The sequence below is a fragment of the Malurus melanocephalus genome, unplaced genomic scaffold (genome assembly GCF_030028575.1).
Source record: "Malurus melanocephalus ecotype Western Australia unplaced genomic scaffold, MMel_1.1 scaffold_228, whole genome shotgun sequence".
Classification (NCBI taxonomy): domain Eukaryota; kingdom Metazoa; phylum Chordata; class Aves; order Passeriformes; family Maluridae; genus Malurus; species Malurus melanocephalus.
In genome coordinates, this window is record NW_026623460.1 from 430,770 (window position 1) to 457,255 (window position 26,486).

At 40.5% G+C, this 26,486-nt stretch overlaps 1 protein-coding gene across 2 annotated transcripts; it reads left to right on the forward strand.

Moving 5' to 3' along the window:
* Positions 1 to 5,123: 5,123 nt before the first annotated feature.
* INIP (INTS3 and NABP interacting protein) lies at positions 5,124 to 18,095 on the forward strand. 2 transcript variants are annotated; one of them, XM_057374553.1, is made up of 6 exons: positions 5,124 to 5,207; positions 5,578 to 5,684; positions 6,202 to 6,289; positions 12,907 to 13,009; positions 15,475 to 15,565; positions 16,536 to 18,095. In XM_057374553.1, the coding sequence occupies exons 3-6, from the start codon at positions 6,265 to 6,267 to the stop codon at positions 16,629 to 16,631; spliced, it is 315 nt and encodes a 104-aa protein (XP_057230536.1). In that variant the 5' UTR covers positions 5,124 to 5,207; positions 5,578 to 5,684; positions 6,202 to 6,264; the 3' UTR covers positions 16,632 to 18,095. The 2 variants fall into 2 exon arrangements, with proteins under 2 accessions (XP_057230536.1, XP_057230537.1); XM_057374554.1 differs by lacking the exon at positions 5,124 to 5,207 and adding an exon at positions 5,438 to 5,461.
* Positions 18,096 to 26,486: the final 8,391 nt, after the last annotated feature.

Genomic DNA, 26,486 nt, shown 5'->3' on the forward strand with positions numbered 1-26,486 from the left:
AATTAGAGTTAGGAACAAATCTTGTACTTTCGTTACAACTAATCACACATTATGAACAGAGGTCATAAAGAACTCCAAATCTCTTGGGCATAAAATGAAACAGAAAAGAAGGGTATGCTATGTGGCTGACTTCTTGTAGGAATCGTTTTCTATGCACAAACAGGAACCTCTAAATGTATCAGCATGTGATCATTTGGCTCCCAACAGCAGACACAAGAGTACTGCCAAAAACTGAGGAAGGAAAGTGTCTATTTTCTAATAAATTAAAAAATTAAATTAAAAACCGTAATTCTGCTAGGAAATTATGAGTATTAAGGAAATTACGTATCCTTTTCCAGTTTGGTGGTATAATTTTATGACTAGTATTTTTCTTGACAAATATATTGATTGTTTTCTTTCATTAAACATCGACCAAGCTAAAACCGTCTAGCACATGAAACATGCAACCAGAATAAAATACGCAATGAAAAACCAAAATCAGTGTCAGGCTGAAAAGAGACTGGTATTCAATGTCCACATCTCAATCCAAGTTACCTTTTAAAAACTGGCATGCGCTCCAAGCAAAATTTATCTATCTATTTATTATGTTTATATCATTTCAGCTCAGAAACAAGATGAAACAGAGGAGTATGWGTGTAATGCTAACTGAGCAACAAGACAAATGGTCAATTTTGGGATCATGAATCTCACAAATCAAGACAAGGGACACCAATATCACATGTTTTTTTTTCTGAAGAAAATAGTTCTGACTCTGTCACTGAAATCAAAGTCTGCAGGCTACCTCGTAGGTAGGACTGTTTACTAGGATAAACAGGGAAAGAAAAGATCCACGGATGATGTGCAGAAAAATCTATTTACAAATTTAAAGGTAGGAAGCACCTATCTTGTGCTGCTGTTCTTATCTGGAATGCCAGTTACTCTAGTAAAACCACCCAGGATGTTTTTATAATGGCAGATGGCTTTGTAAGTGCTCGGTGTGAGCCTGAAAAGGACTCTCAGTTGTTTCTTAACATACTTTTTGTAATGCATCTTCATCTTCTTGTCCAGATAATGAGACATAAAATAACAGCATTTACAATGAATATCAGGAGGTTAACTTCATGTTATATTTATTCACTAGACCAGATGTAAARCCCACCTGCTTTTCATCACTTGAATTCAAGGATTCTTGATAGTACACTCCAGACAGTACAAACAATAAGGTAGGCTCGAGGCCACAACAGACATACTGGCTGGTTTGACAGGTCAAGAGCAGTAAAAGCTTTTTTCCATGSTGTCAACAGCCTCTTCTCAACTGTATTATTTTTTCCCCACTGTGGTCTACCTTGGCAAGGATAATGTTTGTGTTTGCCTGCACATAGGCACATACGAAACTAGTATGGAACAAGACCTTTCTAGAAGATGTAAAAATCCCCAAAATGCAACTGTCTTTTCAGAAAGGGTCCTTCCGTATGCTTTTAGACCTCATGTCTTGTACTGCAAAGACTGGAGAGGGCAGGCTTTTGACTTGACTGTAAATCCTATGCACATGCGCATTGACTCTTTATGGAGATAGGATCAGTTTCAAGTCAAGAGCACACAACATGTGAGCATTCGTGCACACATGTAAGCTAATTCATAATTCATAAGCTTTTGCTGCATTAAAAGCCTTCAAAGCTGTCAGGTTTGATGGGGGTGCCATGAACAGGATTGGGGAAACACAGGATATTTGTGCTACAAAGTGGAAGTCTGTGCTAAATGGCTATAAAATGAAAAATCAAAAATCTAGTCAAGGAGAAAGGCTCTAACTATGGATACAGTACCTTTACACAATTGGATTTAAAAAAAAAAAACCCAACCAATTTAAAATGCTTGAAGACTCTTCAAAACACATTTTATTTGAAGGGTTTTTTTTTGCCACATATGCAATAAATCAAAAGAAATAAAATTAGGATGGATCTGTAGGAGTAGCACTGCACTATGGAAATAAAAGCACTCTGGAAGATCATGGTTCAAGCCCAGGAGACATCGTGCACATACTATTATCACTTACAGGGAAAAGTCCCCAATGTGTAAATCACTATTTTATCTCAGCCTATAGTGAATCGAGCTCCCATGGTCATTCTGAAATACTGCGGTTTATGTTCATTCAGGATTACATTCAACACTGCTTTTGTTTGGGATACACAGCTTCCTCTACTCCAAGATAATAAGAACAGCRAGCCTGAAAAACAGCATTTTATCGCCTCAAGGAACAGCATGGCAAGATTTGTGAGGCTGCATATAAAAACAGCCTCTTTTTAAACCGAAGATTTTGTAATGGCTTTCCAACAGACATGCCGTAAATGCTTTATTTATATTTTTTTATTTGCTTATGCTACACTAGAAGGAGGAATTTCAGGCAAAATGAAAGTATTCTGACACATGAGATATTAGATACCATTCCTTTAAAGGGCTACATTTCTTCCTGTTTCTTTAACCCAAGGAGGAAATTAATTGATATTATACTGATATGAAACACCTCCCAAAGCCAAGGGATCCTTTGACTGAGGCATGACCATGTTTCTGTAGAGATGCTGAAAGTTTCTACTATAATAAATTTTCACCACACTTGTACATAAACAAAGAATTAATGAGTCCCAACTTTTCTTCATCTGAGTTTCCATGCTGATGATTCTTTCTCCTTGCCCTGCTGCTTCTTCATTTGTTACCTTTCTTTCTTGATCCCCAACCACTGTCCACTAATTAAGGACCACTGTCCACTAATTAATTCTTCTAACCAGTGTTAGCTGTGTAAAGAGAAGCCGAGCAGCTAGGCTTCTCTGCCTCAAACTGCAACKTTTTAGAATCCCTTACATCATCAGTCCTGCCAYGACAACAAAGAGAAATGCACCAGGTAGGGTTATTAGCGTGGGTGCTATGCTGCTCTTCTCTCACCATGCTTCTCAGCAGTTTAGGATTGCAAGCAAAATGTCTAGATAAAATGGTCTGCCGATCATTCAAGGAAGAATAATTAAAAGGGAGAAAAAAATTAGCACATATGACATTTCTCAAGGCAAAATGAGAAATTACAAAATGAAACAAAACAAAAAAACAATACCAAAAAGAATCAGAAGGGCAGGTGCTCAGTCAGCTGTTCATGCATATAGAACAGTTTACAATAATACGAATATGTGGGAAAGGTGGCAATGTTTGCTTCCCACAGTATTAATTAACCAGGCTTTAAAGCAAACAGAAAACTCCCTGAGATTGTCTGCTGGTTTGGGTACAGGCACACACACCCCTACACAAACACACACGCATACCCACATACTGCTTTTACCAGGCAAACAGTCTAGGTACTAAATTCCACATCTGGACATCACAATTTTCGAGACATAAACTTGTTTAGTTTTACAAGGGTCAAGCACTTAGTGAGTCTTTAAAAACTATAAATGCAAGAACAAATAGCATACTTATTTCGCAGAATATTGCCGTTCTGATAGGATCTATGTGTATCATACCAAGGCATGCTATTTTAAGACAAATWAATCCATTATTATAGAGACTGACAGGATTTTTATATATTCTGTACACTCTCAAAAATGTAATTTATTTCTTTATTAAGTTAAGCTGGCTGCAGCAGATCTTACTTGTTAATTGCTTTCAATATCTCAGTATGTTTTTGGTTGTCCAAGCTAATGAATTAGTGTCACATTTAGCACCATGTACATCCTTCATCTGTTTTTACCTATAAAGAAGTCCATCATAGCTAAACCAACAGTTTTTAATAAGCCCTTTTTTCACATGAGGTCTGAAGAGTGATGAGGTTATGGACTTCTAGCATTTGATGAAAGTAGATGAAATTATTTGCAGTGTACAGAAGGTTTGACTACCACATCCAATATCACCCTTCCTGTAAGGAAATGTCATTTGCTCAGAAGTGCCTGTTACATACTCCATCAAAACTTTAATATTAATATCCTTCAGTAAATGCATGTCTACAYAGACACCTTGAACTAAATAATAAAAAAGTAACTGATTTCCTACATTTCCTTAAATTCAGTTAAAGAAGAAAAAGGGCCTTTATTTCATGAAAAGTGTTTAGCGCCTTAAAAAAACCCKGCATAGAAAACTTACTTAGGTGATGATTTTTGGTTACAAGGAGGTCAGTGTTGGCCCCATCTGTATGCAGTCTTTTAATTATTTATTCATTTATAGCAGTGCTTAATAATTGGTTTTATCGATTTACAATCACAGCTACAGCTGTTATAATCCACAGTTCAAATCACTACTCCGTCTGGTTTGATTCAAACGGAAGTATTTTCAACGTGAGGACATAAACCAGTAAGTCTCAGATTGCCGTTTTAACACTAAGRTTTATCCTTCAGGTCAGACTCGATCACTTTATCAGGTACTCTTACCTATACAGCTGTTAATTGACATTCCAAAAGCAAACTGTGCACTAGTTCCATGAACAAACCTTTCTGGAATTCATGGTAAATATTGCTRCTGTGTTCCAACACAAGCTGAATGGCAGTGATTTAAAAAAAAATTAGAATGAAAGGGACAAGAGGACACAACCCCAAGCTGCGCCAGGCAAAGTTCACGTTGAACATTAGAATTTCTTCCCTGTAAGGGTGATTAGACTTTGGAATGGGCTGCCCAGGAAGTTAATGGCGTCACCGTCCCTGGAAGTGTTAAACAATGACTGGATGTGGCACCGAGTGCCACTGTAAACATGGTGGTGCTGGGTCACAGGTTGGACTCGGAATCTCGGACATTGGTTCGGTGAGCCCTTCCCTTCACTCGTGGGTTTTTTTTCACTATTTAGCCGCGGTGCTGCCCGGACTCCCCATAGCGTGATCCCAGCATGAAAACCTCCCGCTCCCTGCCGTGCCCAGGCGATGCCAATGAGGAGCCGCAGGGCAGGCAAACACAGCCTGACCGCTGAACGCAACCCTCTCATGCGCACAGGCCCGACCCTTCCGGGCGCGGGCAGAGCCAGCGGGGCGCGGGCTCGGGAAGTGCGAGAGGAACAGGGAAGGGAGGCCGCGGGAAGAGAGGCGGGCGCGGGAACAGGGAAGGGAGGCCGCGGGAAGAGAGGCGGGCGCGGGCAGCGCGAGGAGAGGCGCGGGCGCCGTCGCGCGGTGCCGCGTCACGAGCAGGGGGCGGGGGCGGCGCGGCTGCGCTGCGGGGAGGGCGAGCTGAGGGGCCACAAGGAGCCGGAGAGCCGAGCCCGCGGGCAGGTGCGTGCGTGGCGGGCGGGACTACCGGCACCGGGCCCGGGCCGGCCGGGCTAGGGCCAGCATCGCCGCTGGGCTGGGGAGAGCCGGGGAGCCCATCCATCCATCCATTGTGGGCGGGAGGGAAAAGGCGAGCGGGAGAGCCCATTCCGAGCCGTGTGGGGGGACGCGGGCCGCTACGGCACTGGGTCAAGCCATCCACGCCGCTCGGACAAACCCGTCCCGACCGCTGCCAGTGCGCTTAATTAATACKGTCTGTGAGTTGTTAATTCACTGCGGCGTTGCTGCTCAGGGATCCACAGGTCCAGGGCGTAACAGTGACCCGGACTCCTGTGGAAGTCTGGTTGTGACTTCTCATTTGCGTTTCCTGCAGGATTCAAGGTCCCCGTCCGCGGCTCCGCCTGGCTGAGCCAAAGCTCTTCGCCACTGCACTTTACAGCCTGGCACCTTGATGGAAACAGAAGTTGATGGTGGCCCGAGGTGATGTATGGCCTAGGAGCAAGCCTCCTTCTGTTTTGCCGCAGCTGCAGCCAACTTTGGCTGGCATTGTTTGTGGGGTTTAAATTGCCTGTCTTCAAACAATCAATTTCTCTTGAGTTAGACCTAAACTGGGATCTTCCAAGGCATTTAAGGACTACAGTGGTTTGATGTGACTCTTAAGTGTCAACTCATGTACCTTGTCAGGAAGAAGTCAAATTGGGAAAATGCATGTATGACTCTAAAAGTTATTCTTACGAGAATAGAAATTATGAGAAATTGCTACTACTGCTAATAGAAATTACTAGAATCTGTAAAGAAGTACTTATCACAATACTTGATATTTCAATCTGAAAGTTTCAGTCATAACAATATGAACTCTATATTTTAAGCAGTGCATATACTGTGTTTGGGTTGTGCTTTCTTAACAGTTGCCGTATTTATAAAGTCTCTAACAGAATGAAATCAAAGCTCTCCTTTTGAAGGAGTATGTTCATATTAAACTGTGCCTATTTTTCAGAWTTTTGTGGGGGTTGAAAGATTTGAACTCCAGTTGAATAAAACAAGGGCTGATAATTGAAGAATGGCAGCAAATCCTTCAGGACAAGGTGAGTTTTAATCTAACTATTCAAGGGAAAGGACTGCAAAATGGCAGTGAAGTGACTATAACTAAGTTTTTTTTATGGGAAGGTGAAGAAAGGGAAAAGAGGTGGGACTGAAAGCAGCAGAATGGCAGCAGTCCTTCTGGGACAAGATACACACACATTAAATGTTTGGAAAAAACCRCTGATGGCTGGCGTGCTCTGAGTTACTGAGCATAGTGTCATACTCACTCACATGCCTGTGGCACAGTGATCATTTTCTGAAGGTTATTTCGCACACTTACAACACTTGGTATTGAACATGACTGGCAGCTCTTGTACTCAGCACCAGAGAGCAGCCAAAAGTCATGATGAAAATAGCAAGAGCCAGGCAGTAATATCTGTCATCAAGTGGCCAGGTCTGGGAGGAAAAGCCAGTTAAAACTGTGATGCTAACGGTGATGGTTCCTTTTTACGAGGATGCATCTGAATTGCAGCCTTAAAATTGTAGGAGTGTTAGTAATGGTCTATCTGTCCTGGTGATGCAGGTGCTTTAGAGGGAGCTGAGGCTCTTGGGGCTGTCACTTGCTGAAATTGAAGAAGGGTGTTAAATCGCCATCTAGAGGTGCCTTCTGGAAACCTTAGTGGAAATGTATGGAAGAGCCTCCGAGGAAAAAGCTGCTCAGGTGTGGCCCTTCATTTACRTTGTGGGTTCAGTTCCCCAGCAAGTGGAGACTTTTGCACACCGTGTTTGCGTCTTCTCCTCAAGCAGGCCTGCCAAGCTGGGTGTTGATGGATGATRCTTCAAGTTGTGAAGTATCATGACTCCTGTGGGTCCAGAACACAGATGTGACTTGTTACTTGATGAAAAGGAGGTAGTTTCTGGAATGCTTGGTGAGATTTTGTGAAGTGTTGAGAGAGGAGTACTGCAGATTGCAGAACTGTCTGTTGGCAAATTTTAACCCTGAGAAAATTTTTTGTACTTAATGGCAAATCTTGCTTTATTCTGTGAATACTAAGTCAGCATCACTGCAAGGAATAGAGTGCTGTCACATAGAGTTAAAAGCTGCTTTTTCTTAAATATATTGGTTTACTGAGCAATAAGATGGGGTTTAAGTGCCAGAACGCCTTTGCTTCTCTCCTGACTCCATTCTTATAATTTAGAGCCTGGTAATCTGCTTTTATATTTGAGATGCATTTAGAGACTCACTAAAGGAGCTGTGTAATTATCGTATGARAATTGTTTGCACTAAGGACACAAGAGATACTATCAAGTTTAATTACCAAATAAGCCTATAAATAGTACAATTAGGAAAATTAGAAAGGAGCAGATAAATATAAACAACAGTTCAGGATTTCTTTCTTGTCCAGATGCAGTCTAGTAGTGAAAATGATTGAGAAAAACCCTGCATTTTTAGCTTGCATCATAGCATACATATTAGTACCGTTCAAGCAATCCATTCTTTTTACTTGGACGAAAGGAATAGAAATTAACTGAAACTCTCACTGGAAGGATTATGAATGGTACAGCTTACTCAGGCAGGACTGTAAAGATTAATTAAACATTAGCCTTCTACACAGGCAGAATGTGATGGTTATTTTTTTGTACCAAATTACTGCATTTCCTTTAATGGGTACCTGGCATTTTGTCAGGAGTTAATTTGAGTTTTCCATTGACTACAGACTCAGACTAGAAAAGTTAAGATTTTGTGGGCTAGACTCTTATTCATTGGCCTTTTAGAAAAGCACTTTTGTTGAGCTGCATATGAGTGCAGAGAAAACAAGCAGAACTGAATGAAAAGCCTTGCTTCAGTTTATTACTACCACATGGAACTGACTGCATGAGACTGACTAAGGCGTTTGAAATGGATGGAAAATCTTCTAGCATGCTGTGCATTGTCCTCTAGATGAGCTCGTAGACAAGAATGGTACACTTTGAGGGGAGAAGTCACCTTTTGAATTACAGCAAATGCTTCCAGGTGCTCCTGCTGTAGTACTTCACAGTATTTAGGCAGCCATGCCTTCATCAGGCTGCTCCTGTGTAATGCCTTTCTGTGCAGCAAGGCCAGAGCACACCTTGGGTGTAACTGAATTAACCACTCTGTGTGTGAGTCCTCCTAGAGGAAGCCCTCTAAGATGAGAGAAATGTAACTGCTCAGGACAGAATTCTTCTTTAAGTCCCCAAAGGTGGAAAAAATACAGATCCTGCTTGAGACAGGGCTGAATCTTTCAAAAAATAAGAATTCTGGTATGTTGGAAGAACAAGTTCTTGAAATCTGAACAGAATTCTAGGTTTCCAGCTGTAGCAATTCTATAGAGTCTCGTTATATCATGGCAGTTGTTTTTGGCCTGAGGGTATGTAAATGCATGCATGTAGCACATTCTAAACAGCTAGATTTAGCTCTCTGTTCTCTTGAGTCTGAAAAAGTATATTGTGCTATTCTGCAATGAATTATTTCATCATCTMTATGCTTTGCTGTTCCACATCTGAGTCTGATCTGTGTGTAAGCAAAGTGCTTGAGAACTTTGCAGCCATAAAGCTGTCAATGACTTGCATTCAGCTATGCATGTAGCTGTTCTGGAGGCACAGACAAAATACTAATGTATTTTTCAGTAAATCAGTTTACTGAATAACTAGTATGCCTTTTGTTTTATTGTCACGCAAAGTGTAGGAAATCATGTCCAAATGTKAATTGTTACTGTGAGTTTTGGTGTGCAGCAGACTGTTAGATGATGTTTTGAGATACCAGTCATCATAAGCAGAAGAGGACAGCACAATAGAATTACTCCTTTTTTTTCCCAAGTGGTGTGTGTTTAATAAGTGTTCTGCTTTTTAAGAGGTTGCTGTGTCACTTTATGAGTGCTGAATTTATAGAAACAATTTATAGAAACATGCACTTCAGTAAAGAAATTGCTTTAAATTCTGTCTGAATAGAATAGGCAGGACAATATGCAGTTCCTTTCAATGTTCAGAGCTTGGAGCTTGCATCAGCTTTGAATACATTTTCCAAGTAAAAGTCTACCTTGAACACAAAAGTAGTGGAGGGCTCTTTTGTGCTGTTACAGGYTTATGGACAAATGATAAATAATGTGTCTTAGAAAAATCTTCATTGTGCTGTGAATTTGAAGCAATCAACAGATCAAGGGAAAGATCATCAGTGAAAAGTAAAAATTTAAAAGTAGGTAAAGGTRTTGCTGTTTCTTGCCATGAGAGTTAGTTAGAAGAACTAACTGACAGAGATAGGATGAGACAGGGTGGTAGCATGAGGTGTTAGGATTAGATTAAAGAGAGAAGCTTGCTCTGAGCTCTTAAAGCTACCAGTATCACTCAGCAAGACTCCAGCTTTCTCTTTCTTACTTTTATGTGCAGAAAATAAGTGCAAGTAATTATTCAACTCCTGTACAAATACAATGTTTGATCCCAGAAATAGAGGTGTCAGAAAGGTTTAAGTTTAAAATGTCCTGAATCTGCTACATTAGAGAGTAATCTGAGGATCTAGGTGCTCAGTTTGACATCTGACACTGTCATTAGTCTATTTAGTTGCCTTTAACAGGTCATTTTGTGTCAGAACTCATGACATAAGGAGAAAATAATAATCTGCAGTATTCAAACTGTTGAAAATATTAGTGCAACTCAGCACAGTCCAGGGAAGTCTAAATTTAAAGTTTTATAGGAAGTTCCTGTGTTTGAAAATCTGCACATACTTTCACATGTGAGAATGTGATCTGTACTAAGGATGGCTTTTGATTTTTGCATGTCCACATTTTTAGTAATAGAAAGCAGAACAGACAAATCTGCAGATGAAAAATTATTTATCATTGAAGTGGGAAACTTCTGTAGGAGTTTCAAGTTGGTCTTCATGAGAGCACTTTGGGTTCCTGGACAAGCAGCAATCTAAATGAAAGTCTTGCTTATGTACTGCCAGATACGGTTAGTTACTTTATAAGGATGCCAGAATTCCTCTATAAAATGGATTTCTTATGTTCCACCCCTTCCATTGTTAACCTTTAAATAAACAGGCTTTGCTTTACATTTTGAAAGAGTTTAAAATACSTGCAGGAACTTCACATATCTCAGCCAAGGGATACTAACATGTATATGTTGAATGTGCTTCTCCCCTTTATTAAGCAGGCTTTTCTCTCTTTGCCATTAACAAATTCTCTTAAACAAATTACTTTTTCAGCACAGCAGGTTGCTGGTGGTCTCTGTCAGAATTCTAGTGGAAAATATTACTTAAGAATAAACAGCAAAAAACCCAAAAATCTCACTACAAAGCTCTTAGTAGAGATACAAGAAAAAARAATACTTGGGTTACTTCTGAATGCTGCTAGAGTTCCTGCCATAAGATACTGTAACAAGACCCAAAATAGAAGACAGAATCTTCTACAGTTTCTGATCACAGTTTAAAAGCAGCGTTTAAAATGTTTCAGGCTTTTCTGAATCATACCATCTGCTTCATGATAAATTTAAGCATATTTAATCTTTATTTTTTTAGATCACAACAACTTACCTTAAAAAGTAGTCTCCTTTTTTCTTTCATTATTTATCATATCTTCTGAACTCCAAGCATGCAGTTAGATGTATGCAGCTCAGGATAAGCAAGCAGTAGCAGAAGGGTGCTGACTAGTATGTTAAGTATAAAGGTTTTTAATTAAAGTTATTAAATTRTTAAAATTGTGCAGAATGAGCATATAGACTTGGTTGTTTCAGATCAGATTCTCTTAGAGGTGCTTCAGTCATGTTATCCACACATCGTCTCCAGAATTTACAAGAAAGTAAAGTCTGGGCTAGCTGCAGCTCCRAAATCTTAAAGCCTAGCTTCCTGGCAAGATTTCTCAGCCTTTGTATKTCAGCTGTGTTTTAATGTTTCAGATTCATTGCAACTGCATGGCCTTCAAAAAAAGAGGTAGTGTGCAATACTGGAAGAGCAGAGAAACATCCAAGACCTGAACCAATATTCTTACAAAACAGATTTTAAGTGGAGCTAATGCCACATGGGAAGGAGAGATTAGTGGAAAGAAAAATACCAATTAAGTAATTGCAATAAAAAATGTATTAAAAATGTCAAAATTATTGTGAGTGACCTTACATAAAACTGCAGTGCAATAAAATCAAAAGACTGCTCCTTTCAAGAACTCTTCAGACATCGATGTTTATGGGTGTGTATGTTAGGCATGGTAGAAGAAAAAGGTGAGGGTTCGATACCAAGGCAGTACAGATCCAAATTGTTATTTGGAGTTGAAGATTTCTATCTGGTAATTGTTCCTTCACTGAGCCRTGCAGATGAAATGAATACTGGATTATGTAATTGGACACCAACACAAGGTCAGTCAAATAGGATGAACTTCGAGTGCAGCCACTGAAAATAGATGATTTTGCCTTGACATGCTAATACTCTGCTTAGGAGTTACCATGTCTGACCTTCCTAACAGTTTGTGGGCTACCATGTTTTAGTGCTGTCACTAAGACAGCACTCAGGGTAGGGGCACAGCACGCAGCATTTACAGTGGCAATCGTTGACTTTTTTGTGAGGAGAAAATAAAGGAGATAACTTGACTTTCATATCTCTTTTATTTTAATAACGGTGTCATAACTTGTTATGTATAGAGCAGCAGCAAATTAGAGATTTAGAAAGTGTGTATTCCTGAYGTGAGGCGTGTCCTTGGTGGCATAAAACCCTGTGAGAGTCACTATGAAGCTGCTGTCCTCAGCTGTGCTGTTCAGGCATACTGGGCAATAGCAGGGAGTTGTGCATTTCGTTTGTTTGAGGCCTGCAGTGAGATTCTTTATTATGTARGAGTCCTGTGTAGGTACAACAGTTTTGCCATGTTTGTATTTAGAAGGCAACATGGGAAAATACGTAGATGGCAGCTACTTGGGGCACTTTGAAATTCTCTCAGTCACCCCTCTTTCTGATCCCTTTGCTAGTATTCAAGGTCTCTTGGRGAGAATGATGAACAAAGTACATGAAGGCGATGTTTTTATTTTGTCAACAGACAGTATGATAGTTTAATTTTGCTTCTTTATTCCAGTATTTGATTGTATTCAGAATAAAGGTGGTGTTTATAGGTAAAGACATCAGTATGTCCTTACCTGTTTAAAGCTTTCTGCATAGATTAATGAAAGACATTTGTATAAACAAATATGCAATATTAGTGATTAGCTTATTCTTACCTGTTATATATGTTATACTTGTGTTATAGTTCAAGTTCACTGACAGGAGTGATTAGGCCTCATGAATATATTAATGCATTCTTAATGTTGAATATTGTTGAACTTTCAATGACTACATTTTTAATCTAGATTCAGGTAAGTTTATTTTTTTGGAAGGCAGGTATTTGATCGTGTACCCTCATGATACCCTGATGGCTTGGGAAGAGACAGGATCTAACTTGAGTTACAAACCTCTATTTTAAAACTTATCAATATGCATGATAGCTTATGGAAGTTATTGCATGCTGTAAAATGAGAAAAGGAAAAATGAGGCCTGTTTATTAATAGCCTTTTCAAATGGGTACAAAGCTTTGAAGATTAGTGTATTTATCTTAGAGTAATTTTGTACAGGGGATTCTAATTCCAAAGGGTTTGGGTTGGGCCACAGAGTAAATAAATATCTCTGATATTTTTCTGTCATTTTCACCAGGTTTCCAGAATAAAAATAGGGTTGCAATCCTGGCAGAACTAGACAAGGAGAAGAGAAAGTTACTTATGCAAAACCAGTCTTCCACAAATCACCCTGGAGCCAGGTATTTTATGTTCTTAGACCTGTTTGTAAATCACTGATTACATCAAGGGAAAGAAACAAGCAGCTAGTGAGCTGTAAACTTACACAAGTACTTAACAGAAGTATTTTCTGACCATCTTTAATAACAAGACAGAGGGACATTGCTCTTTAGGAACATACTAGTATTTAAAATTGTTTACATAGCATGAATTTTGGCTTACATAATTCTCATTTGAGAATGAGAGAAGCAGATACGCTTACTCAAGTGTATTACAGTCTATCATAAAGAAAAATCATGAAGCAGACACTGACAAAACATTTAATTATTAAGCAGAAATGCTCTGGGCAATGGAAGTAGCAGACCATTAGGTTCAGGATTCTGTGTGCTTAGAAAAGACCAATTACAGCAGGAGTGAGTTATTCTTGAAACTTCCTAKATGYAAGACAAAGCCAGTTTATGATACTKCAGATAATCCTGTAAAAGATGCTGTGTTGTAAGGATGATTCCACACCATAATCGTCTAATCTGAGTTTAAGAGTTGGTATGGGGATATTTCCCATACAAGACAGAAGATCAGATTTTTGTCATAGACTAGGAAGTCACACAATAATTTATGTGGAGAAATTGAGATCCTTAAACTTTGGGGTTACCATGAAGTTAGTACAGTGCTGTATTCTAAACACAGTGTAACCTKCAACACCTGTACAAGAGTCAGATACTCTGGTTACAGTCTGCTGCCCATGTCTTTTTCCAGAGAGATTCCATGCCACTTTTAATTCCTTCATAATGTCAAAAAGCATGCAGAATACTTGAAAAAGTCTGATTTAGACCTTCTGAGTGAAGTATGAAGTTATTAATAATAACTGTATGTGGTTATTATTTGATCAAAATTGTTGATGAGAAAATCAGAATATCATACTGTTATTTACAACTTCTGGCAGCAGATTTCCTGTACTTTCTTACAAGTCTGAGTTTCAGGGAGTGCTTGTTTACTCTTTTTTTTTTTTCTGTAAAGAAATATAACACTGTATTCTGGTGACCAGAATTAGAATTACTAATTTTGAAGGTGGGCATGGGTTGGAACCTACACTGCAGCAGTCAGACTCTCTGCTTTGGCATGGTGGGCTGATGTGTGATCTTTGAGAGGCTGACAGTTTTTTGATGTTGTGCCAAAGCTCTTGGACTRCAGAGTTATCAGAATTGAGCCCAGAAAAATGGTGCAAACTTGACTGAAAGAGGTTGATGTACCTGAAACACAAGAGTGGCATGGACAGCATAAGGGTGAATGAGTTAATTGGTTTCTGGCCTTGGCATGTGAAAATCCTGTATCAGAGAACAAAGACCTCTCTTAAAAATGTCAGCTTATGGTKAAGCTTTAAGCTTATCTGCAGGAATCACATTGAAAAGTTAAAGGGCACAGATTAAACACAAATTGAATACCTTCAAGATAACTGAAAACAATATATTTTAAATAAAGCAGTACTCTTCTCCAGCAGTGAAGCTTATGTCAATACTTGCATAAGCAGCAATCCTCTGAATCACTTAGCTTTTGTTAGGCATTTAGGCATTCAGATTTGTCTGAAGATTTTTTTCATGGCTGCTTCTCAAAAACTGCTTTACTAWATCAGTTGTTGACATTGAAGCTGCTGGTAAAGTTCAATTGACAAATTTGGAATCCTTGTCATTTGTACTTTTGTCTATGTGACTGGTAAGAGCAGGATTTTCAGCAGCAGTCTCCAGTGACARTTTCAGAGGTAGTTTTGAATTGTCTTGAGATACAATTCCGAGGGGCAACCCTCACCCGATTTTCATCTGTTAGTTACATAGAGTTGGGGATGCTTTTTATGTCTCCTTTTTGGATTAAGAAGGCAGACAACTCTTAAAATATAAAAGACAAGAAAAACATGAATAATATTTAATTTGAAATCTTACGCTGCTCTGAGATAGATAAGCTAAGGCAGTGTTAGGTACTTCAAGCTATCATCAAGGGATCATTATTTCAGTAAACATCAGTAGGAAACTCCTTTATCATAGGTAGTGGACTGCTGCCCCCCCCTACCAAAGAGCTATTTTTATACTGAAGTCTGCAGAGTTCTAGTTAGTGCTTCTGTTTATCACAGTYGTTCAGAGCAGTCACTCGGTGACTGAGTAGTGGTGAAAGCACAAAGCTCCTTTAGAAATTGCTTGCATTATTTAACACTGCATCCCAGTGTTTCACTGGCTTCAGTGCGACTTAACCCATGAGCAAAATCCACAGGTTTAGTTTGTCAGGAGCTGTTTATGATGGCTGAAATGATTCATCTGTGGTCACTAGGTGTACTCTTTTTTTCTCTTACATTAACAAGTGGTAATTACAAATAGTAACAATTGTCAAGCCATGAGTGAAATAACTGGAGAGCTGAGGAAGTCCTGATATTCATGGCTGGAAGGGCAAAGACACATGTTTTRTCTTGGCCTGTGTCATGCCATCTTGTTCTTTCTTGCAGCATTGCACTTGCAAGATCACCTCTGAATAAGGATTTCCGTGATCATGCTGAGCAACAGCACATTGCAGCACAGCAGAAGGCTGCACTGCAGGTGAGCTGATACCATCAGAGTTTAGCTTGGCTCTGTTTTAGATGTGCATCCCTTCAGAGRGCAGCCATGCTCCTAGAGATATTGAAAAGCCCGTTTTAGAGATGAGGTRTCTCGCATTTCTGTATGTCATAAGTGAAGTCTTCCTTGTTAGGATTAAACATCTCCTTAGGCACAGAGAGCTGCACCCAGCCCCACAACCCATCTCTTTGTGTCTCTGTTGAGCTCCCTCCAGTTTGTATCTCAAACTGAACTCAAGACAGCTCTCCTTGGTCTGCTGGCCATGCTGTTGCTGGTGCAGTCCACTGTGCCAGTTAGCCATGATCACTCCAAGGGGCACACTGCAGGCTCAGGCTAAATTTGAGATCCAGCAGGGCTTTTCCCTGTTGGTGGAGGGAAGGAATATGCAGAGCATCTAGCTGGCTGGGGTCCAGCCTTTGAACTGCAAAAGGGTATGTAGGATTTCACCAAGGTGTTCCAGACCCTTACAGCAGTTGCCTCCCTCAGGTGAACAAACATATCTACATCACATGAGCAGAATGCTGGTGTCCCATGTTCAGGAGTGTGTCTGGTCACGTGTCATTTGTACCTGCAGCCTCAGGTTGTGGGATGCTCTGCAATGCTTGTGGGATGCTTGGCAGCTCCTATGCAGCTGCCATAAACTAAGACTTGCAAGCTGTTCATGGATGGGAATGGAAACATGGGGTCTCAGCAAAGAAGAGCAATCAGGAGTTCATTTGCCCCACCTCCATGGGGTTGGCTGAAAAGAGCAACAGAGTATGTCTGAGTTAATTGTCTTGATGGGCCCTTTTCTGATGTGGCTGTTCTAAAATGCTGGGTTTGAATCTTGACTATCAGAATTAAGGAGCAGACTGGGAGAAATAAATAATTAATGCTGCAGAAGCCATGAAGTCTTAAATCATGTCAGTGCTGCAAGGGAGTTATGCTTTAACAAATGCTTTTCTCTTTCCAGCACGCACATGCACATTCCTCAGGATACTTCATAACTCAAGACTCTGCATTTGGAAATCTTATTCTTCCTGTCTTACCTCGACTTGAAGCAGAATAAGKAGTGTTGCTTGTCTCAGAACTTCAAGACCTGATTTCTGTCCATAGCAGGAGCTGYCTGACCTTTTAATTTCTTTATGTATCTTAAAACCTTACTTTTTTCTGGGTTTTTCTGGTTGCCATTCAGGAGTGTGAGCTCTCGTGACAGGGAAGTTGTGTTGTTGAAAATTTTTTATCCTGTATTTCTGTTCCTCTGTCAGGTCAAAGTCAAATGCAAGACTTTTCTTGGAGTTTGAAGTGCACAGGGTTTGCTCTTCCCTGTTTCAGTGCTTCCTTTAAATAAATGTCCAAACCAGAGTTACCAAGAAATGCACAATCTGTCAGCATTTGTGTTTTCTTTTTATTATGTACAGGTAGGATTTTTGTAATGAGTAATAAAAATTACTTGTGCCCATCAAAACAGACACAAATTTATCAAATGCATCAGCCAGTCTTCCTCCCCCACTGCCTCCTATGCAGGAGCATTTCTAGTGTACTGTTTGCCATTGTAGTATCATGTGGTCTCAAGTCCTTAGTTAGAGTGTGCCTGCCTCCTACTTTGTTTTGTGAAATACGAAAATGAATTAAAGTGGAAAAAAAGCAAAGGCTTCCAACAGTTTTTTTAACAGACAAAATAAAAAGTCATAAGCTCTCTGGACATTTCAGAKGGAAAGTGTTGTCTGCAAAGACAATTCCATATAAAAGGTCAAATTTTTGTAGTCGTCCCTTTTTCAGTACTTTTTCAATGTTTTTTATATTTATTCACTTTTTCCATTGTGTTTTTATATGTGGTAAACAATTGCAGCTTCCTGCTGAAAGAAAATCTGTTGATCTTAAGGTAAATTATTTTGTAATTGTGGTTATGCTACCAGGATAAAGTAATTTAGAGTGAAATAAAGTCTTTACATAGACATACCTCCACAGCTTTGCATGTACAGTTATGCTACTGCATTGATCGCTTTGCCTATGGAGGCAAGTTTTAGAACACAAAAAAGAACAAAAAAAACTTACGCGAGAACCATAGATGGAAAAGCGTCTGTTAAAACTGGTGCCCATTTGAAGCAGCTCTATGCTTTGCCTGAACTTAGCTATCCCATGAATTTTCCATGGTTGTAGTTGACTTTTCCTTAGGGACATCTAGGGTATCCTGTTTCCTTGTGCAGGGGATTGCTTGAACCCAGTAAGCATTACTGAACTATCTGTTCATATTTCACTGTTAATTTGCATTAACCATGAATACAGAACAAGTACCAAGAGGAAAATACCGCTGTATTCCTATATCTCAGCTGATTGTAAGGCTTTGCAAAAACTGGAGTGTACTGAGACATTTTCAAGAAAGAGAATCTTCTGGAGCCAGCCTGATAGAGCTTAAAGATGTGTAATTTTAACAAGGACTGTTTAAGCCATATACTCTTTTTTGGGCATTCTGATACGATGAGTCATGGGAATGACGATGGTTTTTGTGGGCAGTGGAGAAAGAAGTCACTTCTGTTTGCAGTGGTTGGCTCTGTGTAGCTTTTTCCTTTTAATTACTAAGAGTGAATATGAAGTTACTGTATGAAATTTTCCTGACTSTTCAGTACTCTGCAGTGTGAGCTGCATATCTTAGATGCTTTGAAGGAAAAGATCTGCAAATCTCAATGTAAGAAGAGGCAGCTGTGAATCTCTCCAGCCTGGAAACATACAAAGGCAAAGATGTTAAAGCAGATACAGAAGAAAGCATGGGTTTTATATTTGAGTTGAATTTGACATTAAAGGAGCTCAGTGCTAAAAATTTGAGCTATAGAATCTATCAGTGTCGCTGTACCAGACTGCAAACAATCCAGCCAGTGAAACAGTGATCATCCTTCTCCCTTGGAAAATTACAGTTGTTCCACTGAAGGAGTTAACAGTTTTTGGCTGTTAACTGTTTTTGTTGCTTTCATGTTGGGTATTGAAAGATCTGCTTTTGGAAATTCAGGGCCTGAGCTCAAGAATGAGGGTATCTGAAAGAGGGGAGGAAAATGAACACAGCTGCTGTGATAYTTTTAAGTTACAATGTCTCAAATTATTCCTTAGAATTGTGAGGGATTTGCTGATTTATGTAGATAGGATTAGCTGTCAAATATACAAATTATGTATATGGAAGCAGCTATCTTAGAAATGACAGACTCGAGCAATTACTGTCAGATACATCAGTTTGTCTTGCCATTCTTTCTTTTCCACTTCTAATCAGTATTAGACACATTAATCTATCCCTGTACAGTAATTTCAGCAAAAAAACTTTCTCCTCTTGGAATCACATGTTCCAATTCGGATCATTACTAGTTAGAATATGTGTGAGCCAGGAAGTGTCTGGATGTCTTGCTTCTGGCAGTAACCACTAAGCTGATCACATGAAAACTGAAGGCTTGTAATACAGTGCTGACCTGTGTACCTTAACACAAACAACTCAAGTAATTTTATATCATTTGCTGCAGTAGTAATTGKCCTTTCTGCTCACCACAGGTGGTTGGCATGGGGTCTTTTTTAGAGCTGACTGGTGGAGTGCGAGCAGCTCACAGACTGGGCTAACACACACTGAGGTCAGATTTTCTGAGTGACAGAAGACAGTCCATGAGGAAAAAGGGTCAAAGATATACTGAAGCACTGAAAGAGCTGAACCACAGCTTCTTTCTTAGCTCTTCTCCCTTAGTCTCCTTTTTCTCCCCCTAGACAAGTTTTTACATCCTTGTTTTCCAAAGTCACTCACCATTTCCCCACCACTATAGCCTCTGGGAAATACTCTGGTTTAACACAAGAAGCTTGGCCTGTAAAATAACGTGGTTTCCTACCRTACGTGCTTTTAGTCTCAGTTTTTTCCATAGTATTTTTATTCTGCTGAGCTCCTAGACGCACTATTATGAAACTGACCAGTAGTACCTGATATTGTATTAGACTTTATATCAGAACACAAAATACTTCATGAAACTCAGTAATGGAAAGAAATTGCAACCTCTGATGTCACTTGGCCTAATCGCTTTGATCTGCTCAATCAGTTAATAAATGGTGCTTTTGCCTTGATGTGGTTTCAGCACAGGACAAGCCCGCTGTAATTTGCCTGTCCTGTGGACACAGCTGGGTAGCCCTGGGTAGCCCTGGGTAGACTGGATAAGGAATCCAGTCTGAGGTACACCCTTTGGATAGCTCTAGTCTTATTAAATCACCTTTGTAACAGAAAGGTTAGAGATCGCTTACTATTGTGCTGCATAGCAGAGGAGTTAGTGCTCCAGCCCAAGCCTCGGAGAGACTCATGAAGAGGCCAAGCTTTTCCTATCTGAGAGACGAGGAAAGTATCAATTATCAACCAGTTTATGGAGAACTGAAATGATGGAAGGAAATGCAGACAACAATGTCTTGAGAATGCACAGCTCTTTATGGCTACGCTTAGAGAATCTGCAGTGTTGCAGGGACAGCATGAGGGCTGAAGGAGGGGCTGAGSCTGGGAGAGTGCAGTGTGCAGTCACAGATGTGAGCAGGCAGTGGCTATCTCARTGCATTCTCTTAAGCATTATGGTCACTAATTCATTCAAAATCAGGAGAATGCCTGCGAAAGCAACGGAATGATTTCTCTTGGTCAAATTTATAGYGTTGACAATTCCTCCTGAAAACTAGCTCAGGTAGCAAGACTTCTTGAAGGACAGCCAGTCCTACTGAAACTGAAGGTGATTCCTGTGTTTTGGAAAATACACTGTTACCAAAAAGACATCCAAATCCTAAGGGAAAAATAAAGAGAAGGTGGCTGTTCTGCTGGATGGTCTGTATGTGTAGACACCTCTGAAGGGGAAAGTGGAAAAAGAGGGGAAGGATTGTCTGGCACCCAGCTGGAAGAGTCTACCGTCCAGAGCTCTGGGTGCCTGACTTATGTTTTGCTAACACACAGGGAAAATCCTATAGCTCCTGTTAGTAACACCCTTGTGTCTGGAAAACCTGGTGATCAGTGTGTTCTGAAACATTTTTGGAGGCTGTAGGGAATTCTTGGTCTAAAATACAGAGCTTTCTGTAGTGAATGCTAACTTTGAAGACGAAGCAGTGAAGTAGTTTTCATATGCTGTTAGGAAAATAGCTTGCTTCAGTGAATTTCTGTATTTGTTGGAAGCACAAGAGCTTGCCCCAGGCATTTTACAAACACCATCCTGTTTCGTAGTTCTTGTTCTTCACAGAAGGAACCAAATGCCATAGGTTTCTGAGGAAAAGGTCTTTCCATTTCTTCCTTGAACAGTTTTGTTTTTTGGTTTTTTTTTAAGAGAGGAAGTTAAATGCACTAAATAGAGAAAGCTTGATTACTTCAGTGAGAAATAATGACACAAAATGAAAAATAATGTTGAACTATTGCTGAGGAAATTATTTTCCCCAGCTCTTCCACTCTGCCAAGTTCATTCAGGCATTGAATAATGGAAAGGTGGTGACATAGTTCTCAATCTCTTCTCATTAAGGCCTCTAATCTGGATACTTTAATGTCAGTGGATGCTTCTTTTTGCCTGAAGATTTTGTAGATAGTGCCTGGAAGTTGTTCAAAAATCTACCTGGAAAGGGCAAATCACAAGCTTACATGCCACCTTCACTATGCACATGTACGTTAGCACCTGTGTATTACTGGCTGGTAGTGTATAAATTTTAGCAGAGAAAGATGTGTCATCTTTCATCTACATGTAAAAAATACATGTAGATTTACCGACATCTTTACATCTTCACAGGCTTTTTCAGTGTTACATGCATCCTCACATGAAGCAAATTTAAGTTATTGTTACCTTCGTTTTTGCAGATGGAGAAAAATGTGAATGCTTGCAGATACACAGAAAGGCAGTGGAATTGTCAGGATTAGCTCCTGGTTAGTCAGATGGTATGAGGCATTATCTGGAGTTTATTGCTTTGCATCCCACACTGGCAGCTGCCTCATCACCTCCTACTAGAAGGCACAGAGCTCTTTGCATTCTTGTTTGTCTTTGCTTTCCTTGGTAGCTGGTGTGTATGTTTAACTTTGGTGTTTTTTCTGATGGTGAAGACAACGAAGTAAGTCAGAGTTTGAGCCTTTTATGTTTAGAATTTTGGGTAGAAGAGATAAAACCAAAAGGTAGCATGTTACACTCARTATCTGGAAAGGGCTTTCTTTGTTGTGCGTTGTTCTTTGCAAACGGTGGCCAGGTAAAGTTGCCCACTGTTTTGGGGTTTAGCCATCACTGCATGAYCAGGGGTACATTAGAGCACCTGTACCCCTGGATGACTGTAGACCTCCATCTGTCAGTCACTGGCCACTTGTGGGAGTGGGAATGGCMAGATGTGGTCCCAATCCCAAGCTGCTGTCTCCCTATTGCTCTGCCAGCAAAAGCTGTGCACAGCTGGCTGACAGCTGGCAAGGGCCAGAAGGACTGAGTGTGTGAGCCAGGCAAGAAGAGACACACCRAAAGTCATATGTTCCCTATCTCAGCCCAGCAGAGGGCTTATGTGTTGAGAGAAAGCAGAATGCTGTGCATTGCTGCAATGCCAGCATCCCTGGCAGCCCCCGTAAGGATCAGGAGGTTCATTTCCCATCCAAATTAAGGGCTGGTTTGAAGCCACTACATTCCAAACGTATCCTGCTTCCCTGGACTTTCGAGGTTTGACAAGACTAACTTTTCCCTCTGGCCAGGGCCTGGGTATATGTCCCAGTCTCTCACTGACACACAGATTGATTTTGTCAGATTCAGGACTAATCATTTTCAATTTAATGCCTTGAACTGGTCAGTTTGCTGTGTCAGCAAACAAGCCCGATTATTCTGTTTATTTGGATAGACCATCTTTTGTTGATGGAATTGCTCATCACCTGGCAGAGCAGCATCCTGACATAAGACAGGTCCCTAAGCACAGGAATTCATTTATGGGCACTGCTGGTTCAGCCTCTGCTACTGATCTTCCTTTCAGCTAAACATTTCTAGAGCAATCACAAAAAAAAAGTTATTTCCATTTATAATTATATCCCTCATGTTATATCATGTTACTTTGTGCGTTATTCCAGTGAAAAACTCAGAGGAGGGTTTCAGAGGTGTCAGTATGATATCCTGATCCCTGTGTGAGGCTGGCAGCACCCAGCACAGCTTTCTGGTGATGCAGATATATCTTAAGGATAGCTGGTGATATTCAACCAAGAGTGGAAAGTCTCAACTCTGGTAAATTGCCCCTTATCCAAAAACCCCAGCTCAGTGACCCTCCATGTCTTAAGTCAGYAAATTGCCTCGCTCAGCATGGCTGAAGATAACTCAGTACAGCAGCAGAGCCCTAAGGCAGATGGAAAATGTGGCAGTTCTTGTTTCTGTGATTATTCTTAGCCTTTCCACACTGGTGTGGTCTTTGGTTCTAGCTGGCCTGTTTATTGTATCCTTTTGGTCCTAMGTCTTGCCAGCTTTTCCTTAAGACTTTCTAGGGTTACCCCTGTCAGTACTACCATTTCTTCCTCTGCTAGACATGTTAATCTCTCTCAGTTACCCTGTGTTATTCTCCAGTTCCTCTTCTTCCTTCCTTCCCATCAGCWTTCCTTCCTTGCCATTACCAAGGGTGCTTACCAAGCTACTTGGTTATACCACAGCAAACATGCTTTAATGAAGCTCTATTTCAGTACTAAACAACATGTAATTACATTTCTTGACAGATGCAAGCAGGAGTAGGATCAGAAAGTTACTTTYGGAAACCCTCAGAGTATGTTCAGCTGAGAAAGGTCATGACTTTATTGGATAGCTCAGCATTACCCTAAAGTAYTCAGATTCATTGATAAGGGTAAAGTACTCAGATTCATTTTGCAGCACTTGAACRGTCACTTATTGAAAAGTGACATAGATGATGAAGAGTTTAATGTTGGAATTTCAAAATACTCCTACTAYGTGCTGGTGCTTCTCAGACCATCTTAGAAGGCAACCAGAAACCCCACTGGTAAGAGTTTAGCACACACAGGAGCCGTCTGTGCACTGCTCTGTCCAGGACTGGAATGTGAACCTGACTTCCACAGCACAGGAAAGTGCCTGGATTTGTGCTTGCAAAGGTGGTGTTCTCAGTCYAATCAGAGCTCCTTTCCTTGGGATAAATGATGAAAAAATAATTGCAACTAGGTTCGCCCAGGGATTTGMACAGGCCAGATGACAGCCTGACCCTTAAGGTAATAAGGCTGGGTTTGTCCAAGGCAGTGAATTCAGTGTCTGAAGAAGATCAGTTCCAGAGAGGGAGGTTGAGAAAGGTGTGTCATGAAAATGCCTACTCTGTCTTAGTGAATGGTTTTATGCATAGTCAGGACAAGCCTAATGCCAAACCGGAGAAGGCTTCATCTCCTCTCAGTAGTTCACACCCAAACAGAATTAATACAGAACTTTTCCCTCACTCAGAGGACACAAATCTCCATCAGTCAGCAATTCACTGCCTCCCAGTTCTGCAGTGTGTGTTCAGTATGYATTGTGCATTCCACACAAATATGCYATTATACATTCATGTRGATAGGCCACTGTAGATTTCTTGCTTGCTTTTGATACAGMAATGAAAGCCAGTGCTGGGTCTCCCTCCCCCTCCCTGACTCTTATCTATGTTTTTCTTTTCTCTCAGCTATTTCCTAAAATATTGGTTTCAAGTGGTAGAAGGAGAACTACCAATGGGATTTCCTAATGCATATAGTATAGTGAAAATTACAGGCTTCTGTTTGACAGTCAAATTGATTTCAGAAATATCCACATAAGTAATATTTACAGTGCGTAACAAAATATACCTTACAGTCCCCTATAAATATGACAGCTTTTCAAAACCAATACCATTTTAATGAAGAACAAAGCAAAACACTGAATCACAGCTAGGTTTCTTACYAGTCTGGCATATAATGCATTATTTACCAGCAAGTGTTAACTTTCCTACATCTCATAATGTTAATTCATATAATGGGTGGGAATTATGTCTTTAATTCTTTTGCATTTAGGGACTGGATTTGAAAGTGAAAATAATTCAGAAACTCAGATGGAGTAAGGATCTTACGGATTCCACTTGCAAGTTGAAATATTTTAATCTCATTAGTAATCAGATGATGATCAACGATTACGCCATGCCKTTCTGCTTCATTCTGACATGGCAGGGGAGCAGTGTGACACAGCACTAGAAAAATCAGTGTACAGTAGGCATGGTAAACCTCATCAGTCCTCTTACAGTGCTGGAGTACAGTAGGTAAAAAACAGCCACACCTTTCCATTAGAGTAGAAGCTCATTGCACATCATCAAATTTTGCTCCCCAGCTCTGTGTTAAGTCTTCCAGGTTGTCTTTGTTTGTGACATAGAGGCTCATCACAGCTCCAGCTGTTTTTCTTCCTAAAAAAGTTTTCCTCTGACTAGAAAATGGACCAGGCCATAGCTGTAGAAGTTTAGGGCAATTAGTTTTATACCTGATAATCGATTTTTGAAAAGTCATCATTTGGATACCAGACCGAGAATTTGACTTCTGATATAAACCCCTTTTAATGTGTCTCAAAACCTGGGCAGCCCCAAACTGCTGATTTGTGATTTAAGTGTTCACCTTTTATACATGGCTGACTGAAAATGCTGTCTTTTGGGGGATGCTATTTTTTGACTGCTATTTAATTTCATCTGTTTGTTTATTATTTGGTAAAGCCAAATAATGTAGCAGTGTCTACAGATCTAATGTAAATGGTCATCTAGTGAAGAATAACTGTATTTACAATATACCAAACAAGTGTACAAAGCTGTGAACCCTTAAAAATTAGGATTAACAAGAAAGTAATTTTTGTACAGTGGCTCTGAAAGCATAGGCACTTCAGCTTCAGCAGTTTTAGTCCTCTTAACTCAGTCTCCTTTCTCCTAGCTATGCTTGCTCGGGAGGAAAATCCATCATATGGATATGGCCTCCAGTGAGGAAATGGCTCTCCACCAGCTTTTTTCTTGGAAGACCTGGTAGAGTTGGTGAAGGAGTTGGTGAAGGAGACCACTGCTCCCCAGCTCTTCAGAACAAGGTAGTATTCATCCCCAAAATGGGACCACAATATGTTCTGCCCTCCTCTGCCCTCTCCTGTCATTCCACTTATTTCTCTTGTTTGAAAGCAGCTCAACTGCTTGAGTTTATTCCTATCATCATTAAGCGACTTCTTGGGGTGCTGGATGCTCAGAGCCGACAGAGGGCGGAGTTGCTCTACYATAGATAGAGGGAAAAACTTCCTGGAAGCCTTAGTGAAGGAGCCAAAAGTAAGATTTTCAGAGAGCTCCAGCTTGGCTTTCTTCACCAGGTTAGGGATGACAGCTCTGAGGGAGCAGATCCCTGCCCTTGGCTCCTTTAAGCAGACATTCCCCAAGCTATTGATCTGCTGCCAGGCCACCAGGCAGAGGGGTGACTTGGCCTCCCGTTGTTTCAGGCACCCTTGTGTGCTCGTGTACTTGTAAAGAAGGCACTAYGGGCAGAGCTTGTGCTCGTGGTAGATGTGGCCATAACACAGTCCATGTTCTGCACATTTTCTTGCTTCCTGCTACTTATTCTGGCAACAAAAATGACCTATTCTGGGAGTTCCTGAGCAATTCAATATCAAACTCTGCCTGCTSCTGCAAGGTCTGCATGTTCAGGTACTGGCTGCTGCATTTCACCACTGTRGAGAGCAGGACTGTGGGGCTGTCACCTCCCAGGCATCCTGTCATCCACACCTTTTCCTCATCAACAGGAAAGAAGTGGACATTGTTGTGAGAGCAGTCACCAGGCATGCCAGCCTTACTCAAGATTTAGGTTTATCCTTCAGTTTTCTGGGAAAGAGCTGAAGGTGCTGTTGGTGGTGGAGAAAGCAGCCACCAGCACTCTTGAGGATCTGGTCCAAGCCTTGCTGCGTAGTGCAGAAGGAGGCAGCTACAAAATCAGACC